Raw genomic sequence first — 7,560 nt, forward strand, 5'->3', positions numbered from 1 at the left:
CTGTCCAGGCCTTTCAGAGCCACTGAACCACCAGCAGCACAATGATGATGTTACTGACTCTACTGCTGACCATCCTGGAGCTCCTGGTTCAGGGTCAGACTCTCTGCTGAAAACATAATTTCATCAACATTTTTAAGGCTTTTATTACATTCTACATTCTTCAAGAACAGATCATCTTTTTGCACTACTGTTATTGTCTTTGTCCAAGAGTGATGTTTCTAAGTTTTTTATTCCTTTAATTTATTTTCCAGGTTCATCAGGCGACATCAATCTGGGCCAGACTCCAGTATCTCAGTCTGTTGTTTTAGGACAGACTGTCTCCATCAGCTGTAAAACCAGCTCCAGTGTTGGCGGCTGCCTCAACTGGTACCTCCAGAAGGATGGAGATTCTCCTAAACTTTTAATCTATAGTGCTTCATCTCGTCAGTCTGGAATTCCAGGTCGTTTTAGTGGAAGTGGATCTGGAACTGCTTTCACTTTAACAATCAGTGGAGTTCAGGCTGAAGATGGAGGAGTTTATTACTGTCAGCAGTGTAACAGCTTCCCGTTCACACAGTGAAACAACGTCGTACAAAAACCTCCCAGGCAAAGAGGAACTGAACTGAATCAGTAACAGTATGAGTTTTTTTCTGAACATTTCACTCTATAACACTTATTCTAAACGACTATGTTAAAAATTATCATAAAAATAAATAAAAAATATTATATAAATATTAAATATACATAAATATATTTCAATTAATTGAAAAAATAAAACAGGTAATCAAAAAGTTCAGTATGAATCAAATGATGAATGAAAGTTAAAGAAACACTATGATTTTCTAAATAATTTTATGAATCTAAAACCTTTAATAAAAGCAAATATTAAAAATGTATCGTGATTGATTTATAAGTTCGAACCCTAGTAGCAAAGGATTTTTTTTTAACTATTCACAAAGAAGAGTAGAATCATATGCTAAAACCAATCATTTTTAACAGGTAAAGTCTAAATTTCTTTCTTTACGGTTATTTGTCATAATATTTAGTTAACACTGTGGAAGTCCGTCTGGAACTGATTTTGCTCTGACCATCAGCAGAGTTCAGGATGAAGATGCAGAGTTTATCACTGTCAGCAGGATTGGAACTCACAGTTCACACAGTGATACAACATTACAATCAAAATTTGACATTTCAAGTCATTTTGAAAGGATTTTTCATCAATAGTTTCTTACCTCAATGTCAACCTGCAGGATTACAGCACAGAGGTCTGAAAATTACGATCCCATATGTTGGCATTGCATTTAGTGTGATTTCAGTTTAATTAATGTTCTGCAAAAATACCTTACAGCGTTTTCATGAACTGGATTTCTAATGGATTTTTTACTGTTTACTGAGGTGTTTGGTATTTCTGTGTCTGGCTCATAGGAACCAAAGCAGAACATTGTTTCACGTTATCTGGAAAAAAAAGGCAAACTTTAAATTATGATCACTGTTTGGTTTTTCACATATTCTAACAACATACTTAAAAATTCAGCGTTATATATTTGCTCAGACTGAGCCAAAAGTATGATTATTATTTTTTTATATATAAAAAAAATAAAACACACACAATTTATAAAGAAATACAAAAAAATCTTAAGATGAAATAGTTTGAAAGAAAACCTGCAATGATCTTTCTTCCATATGTGATTTTTAGACAGGACCGACAGATTAATGATATTTATTCCTACATGTATTTAATTACTGAGCATTAGTTGCTGTAATTCTGTACAATAATCCAGCTCTGCAAAAAATGCAGCACCTAGTCAGTGACAGACTTTTACAGGTTTATTAAAAACTCAAAAATTTTACTTTGATTGTTAATGTTAGTTAAGCTTCTGTTTTTCCTTATCTTTCTGTTTTTTTTTTTGGCATTCTCAGCTTCATTTCTACAATATATTTAATGTCTTACTGAGGTGTTTCAGCTAATAGTTATGTGTTTAGCTATGTGTCTTCTATTACAGGACAATTTAAACATTGTTTAGTTTTATTTATTTATCTGTGATATTTATCTTGAAAGGTGCTAAATAATAAATAGTCTTACTAATTAAAAAGATTGACTGAAATCCTCTTGTAGTTTGGTGAATGTTCATTATTTTTCTAAGAATTACATTTGAACGCATTATTGGATATAAATTGCACTTTATGATCAAAATACTTCATTGATAAAACATTTGAAAAGTTAGACAGAAAGCTAATGTATCAGCCTGACTAGATGTTTTGTGTTTCTGATTTGGTCTTTATTCATTAAGGTAGCAATTAACATTATTAACCCACATTTATGGCTGATGTAGTTTCATTAAATCCAAAAAGAATACAGGAACAATAATTGGTATTTATTTTAATAAGTTTGGCTTCTGAACAAGTTTTAAGACTCAAACTAAAACACACCCTAACAAAAATAATGCAACCACTTTTGGCTTTTACTTAGTCATATTTAGTTACTTTAACACAATTGTTCTATTTCCTATGTGTTAAAGTAACTAAATATGATTAAATAAATGCCAAAATTGGTTGCATAATTTTTTAGTACATTAATGAATATCATTTGCACCTTATCATAAAAAAACTTCAGTGATAAAAAACTATGAAAAGTTACACATAAAGCTAATGTATCTGCTTGACTGGCTATTTGTGTCTCTTCTTTAGTCTTTATTCATTAAGGTAGAAATTAACAACATTAACCAAAATTTATGGCTAATGTAGTTTAATTAAATTCAAAGACAATACAGGAACAATATCTGTTTTTTATTTTAATATGTTTGGCTCTTGAACAAGTAACAAAAAATGTCCAAATGAGATCCAAAAGGGTTTTTAAAGCAAGTGATGAGTAGCAGAATAAAACATCTTATATCAGCTCAGGACTGGGAACACTGGTCTCTCCTCAGTGTCTCAGTGACTGCAGACTGGGAGCCCTGGGTGGCCTCACAGGTCACAGAGCCCACCTTCCTCCACTGGTCTGCAGGGAGCCTCAGGGTGCTGCTCCAGCTGTAGAGGCCGTCCTTCTGCAGCACCCCTCGGCTCTTGTCCTCCTCCCAGGTGAAGCTGCTGCTGCTGCCGTCCACCTTCCAGGACAGACTCCAGTCTGAGGGGAAGCCCTTGTTGGCCAGACACATGAGGGTGACCTTCCCCTGCTGCAGCTCCACACTGGAGGGGGGCAGCACTGTCAGGGTGGGACGGGTGTCACCTAGGAGACACCAATCAGGTTAGAGAACATGACAAAGAAATCTGTCAGTTATACAGAAAAAAATCTAAGCATTTTATTGATCCAGCAGTGATCTTCTCTACCAGGATGTTCCTGCCAGATGTCTTTTTGTTCCAACAGTCACTTCTTCACTTAATGTTTCACTTCTCCTCGTGAATCACCTCATGCATATCAGCCTTATCATAACCTTACATATTTTATCCAGACTTTAAGGAAAAAACTTTAATATTTTTATTGACATTTTAATCATTTATTTCTCACTAGAATTTATTTTGAAAATGTATCCAATACATTTTACATGTACATTCTTTTTTGTTCAACGTCTATTAAAGGTTAATAAAAAATAAAGGCTCGGGTCAGAGAATTCAGATTATGTCACACAAGATGTTATATATCAGTAATTATGGACAAAAAAAAGCTTTTGAGAACTAAATTACAAATCTTGACTTTAATTCTAGTTAAATAGCATTGTATAGGTCAAGGGATTAGCCAATTTATGTTTTTTAAATCATAGAAAGAGAAACTGAAAAATATTTTAAACAGTATGATGTAATTTTTTATTTACTCCTTAAAACTCTGCAGACATATTTCAAAACTCCGTAGTGTTTTCTCCTCTGACCGTGTACCACAGTGATACAAAAACCGAATGAGCAGTTTTACAGAAACCTCTGACTGTTAGAGACGCAGCTCTACGACTTTACAGACTTAACTAAATCCAACATGTCTGGATTACACAATATAAAGAAAGATGCGCTGATAAATCCATGGTGGGACATTCATATTATATTTTGGTATTAGATTTGAAAATATATAATCATCTTAATATCTCCTATCAGTGTTTTGTTAATTAAGAAATTATTTACCAAAATTATTTCCACATTCTAACATTTATGAAATTAAATTAGAAAGAAAAAAATACCAAAGAAGAGAATAGTAAGAAACAGTTTTACTTACTTCCAACATCCAATCTGGTTCCTCCACCAAACGTGTACCACAGTGATACAAACTGATGAAGCCGTCGTACAAAAACCTCTGACTGTAAAAGACACGGCTCTCTGACTCTGAACATAAACAACTCTTTAAAAAAATGTGCTTGTACACATTTCTCACATAAAACCAAACCTGAGGACAAAACTAGAACCATATAAGAACTTAATTCATATTTTATTGTAGAGTTTTATTTTTATTTTTTTAAAATGAAACCAAATAAAAAAAGACAATGATTGTGCTTGGCCTAAGGCAGAGGTGAAAACAATTTAATTCTTGATGGTGCAACATAAAAAGATAATTTGCTGACTAAGTTTTGCTAAACCCTCCATGGATTCCTAAATATTAGATTTTTTGGGGGGGAATACAGGCAGATATAACCTAGATATAACAGCTAAATTATACCTCCTGTTGTATTTTAGAATTTTAGCATTTTTCTTCTCCATTTTGATTATAAATAAATAAATACTTTTAAAACAAATATTCAGTTCTGAGTAATAGGTGATGAGTAACTCAAAATAAAAATGTACATTCTTTATGTTCTAAATAATTTTCATATTTCCAGCATTTTTTAAATCTATTTCTTGAAACAATAAATCCCCTGTCACCATTTATTATCACCCTTTTCTGGCATTATGGTAATGAACTTCTGAATGAACTTAGCAGGGATTGTAATATTTATTAGCTATAACCAGGCCGAAGTAGAACCTACAGAACTTTTTGTTGAAAGAAATATATAGGCAGTTATTTTAACTCTTGATTAAAAAATGACCTAATTGTTTCTACATAACCTCTAAAACTGCCTAGTAATGCCACGATAATCCAAAACTTAATTAAAAAGTGAACTTAAATATTTAATATTCAAAGAAAATGGAGTACTTTTGTGACAATAAAAGATACACTTACATCCAAATTGGATGTAACAGTCTCACAAGATTGATAGAGAAACATGATGACATGTAGAGTTCAGCTCCATGTGACTGACTCAGTGTTTGCATATGTGTCCTCCCTCTCTGCTCTCAGCTGTTAAGAGGTCAGTGTTGATCAGAGGCTGTCCAGGCCTTTCAGAGCCACTGAACCACCAGCAGCACAATGATGATGTTACTGACTCTACTGCTGACCATCCTGGAGCTCCTGGTTCAGGGTGAGAATCTCTAATCAAAACTTTGGCTTAAGATGTAACCATGTTCCCCAGGATACATATCAACCAGCTTTGGTTTGGATGGTGATGTAATGTCTTTAAGCTCAAATTTTCTCCAAGAAAATGTATTTTTTTTTTGTGTTTCTAGGATCATCAGGTCAAGTTACTATAATCCAGACTCCAGGATCTCAGTCTGTTGTTCCAGGACAGACTGTCTCTATTAAATGTAAAGTTAATCCAAGTACAGGTAACTGCCTCAGCTGGTACCTTCAGAAACAAGGAGATGCTCCTAAACTCCTTATAGCATGTGGAAGCAGCCGTCAGTCTGGGGTCCCTGATCGTTTCAGTGGAACTAGGTCTGGTTCTGACTACACTCTGACCATCAATGGAGTTCAGGCTGAAGACGCTGCAGCTTATTACTGTCAGACTTATTACTACATCAACAGTCAGTACGTGTTCACACAGTGAAAAACAGTCGTACAAAAACCTCCCTCAGTCAGACTGAACAGAAACTCCAGCTGAATGTCACAGCAGACTCTGACACAGATCACTAAACACACACAGAGTAACAATTATTTGATCTAATTATCTTTACTCAAAAATATATTAACATGTATAGAGCACAAATAAATGGGAGAAAACATTGTTGACAACTCAATGCAGATTTATCTCTCCTGCCTGAACAGATTCTTTGAAGAATAAAACTATTGTTTAAGCCTCTAATTCTGGCTTTAGACAAAAGACAGCTTCAAGAGAATCAAATAAAAAACGTTAATTCAGCCAAATATTGAATCTAAAAACAACTTAATTAGAACATAAAGCTGATCAAACCCTCTAGCTGCTCATTAAATAAACTTAATATATTAATTATATATAACATATTATTTTCATTGACTCTTAATGGTTTCAGAGGCAGTAGACCAAACTCTGATACAGTAATTTTTAATTGAATGTAATAATGTTGACTCAAAAACCTTCATGTAAAGAGGCTTGGAAGGATGAAAAAAGTGTCCACCGCATCTATGGGAAAATATTTAACTAAAACTGCATCCAGAAAAAGCCCAGACTGGGATCCAAACACAGAATCTCTTTGATGCAACGCTTCCGCACTGACAACTGCACCACTGTGCAGCCCAGAGATTGACAATCTGAATAATCAATGCAACTCAATGCAGAAAGACCCCAGGCCAGTAATCGTATCTACAACCTTCTTGCTGCAAGGCAGAAATGCTACCCACTGCACCACAATGCAGCCCTGAAAACATTTTGGTGTTTAATAATTTGCTGCAGACTTTTAAAATAATCTAAAATGTTAATGTTTACATCTCAAAGTACATCTCTCAGATATAAACTCAGCATTTTGCTGGACAGTAATGATTGATTAACAATGTGGACTATAAATAAGATAAATAAAATAAATAAATAAATAATCATAATAAAAGAAAAAAAAAGAATCTTACCAAAATCCTGCTGTAAGACCTTTGATGTTTATGACATGATGTGACTTGCAGAGGTGGGTAGATTACCCAAAAATTGCACTCAAGTAAGAGTAGCACTACTTAACCATTTTTTACTCAAGTAAAAGTAAAGAAATATAGGAAAGAAATGCTACTTGGGTACTGAGCATCAAGTAAATGTTACTCAGTAAATGTAACTAATGACTACCACCTCTGCTAACTTGAAAATAGAAAATAGTTTTTCTACCAATATCTTAGTGATTACTACATCCCTTTATTATATGTTTGGTTAGAATCTTCATGGTGATGAGTGAAAGTTTGCCTCCATATTAAACAGAATCCAATAATAAAAGTTTCAGAAAAAGCAATAAATGAACAACGTTGTTTTCCCACATTTTTTCCCCTCTTATGGTAAAAATTAAATTCCTGCGGTTCATTGATATGCAGTGTTTACATTTTTTACCTTAAGAACTTAGAAATAGTATAATAAAATAAAAGTCAAGTCTATGATAGAATATAAACAGTAAAAAGCTTTTTGTCAACAAAAAGAAGATCATTTCACTGCATGGTGATGGATGTACAGACAGAAACCCGTCAGTTTTTCAGGAGGAAACATGATGACTCCATGTGACTGACTCTGTGTGTTTGCATATGTGTCCTCCCTCTCTGCTCCCAGCTGTTAAGAGGTCAGTGTTGATCAGAGGCTGTCCAGGCCTTTCAGAGCCACTGAACCACCAGCAGCACAATGATGA

The 7,560-nt window shown here is 34.0% G+C and overlaps 1 gene segment (V, D, J or C); it reads left to right on the forward strand.

The window, feature by feature from the left end:
• The first annotated feature begins 41 nt into the window (after positions 1-41).
• Positions 42-559, forward strand: LOC107084960. The segment is given in 2 exon segments: positions 42-93; positions 252-559. Coding segments are annotated over 2 exon segments (360 nt in total).
• The last annotated feature ends 7,001 nt before the right edge of the window (positions 560-7,560 follow it).

This window comes from Cyprinodon variegatus, unplaced genomic scaffold, assembly GCF_000732505.1.
Source record: "Cyprinodon variegatus isolate N-32 unplaced genomic scaffold, C_variegatus-1.0 Scaffold112, whole genome shotgun sequence".
Lineage (NCBI taxonomy): Eukaryota > Metazoa > Chordata > Actinopteri > Cyprinodontiformes > Cyprinodontidae > Cyprinodon > Cyprinodon variegatus.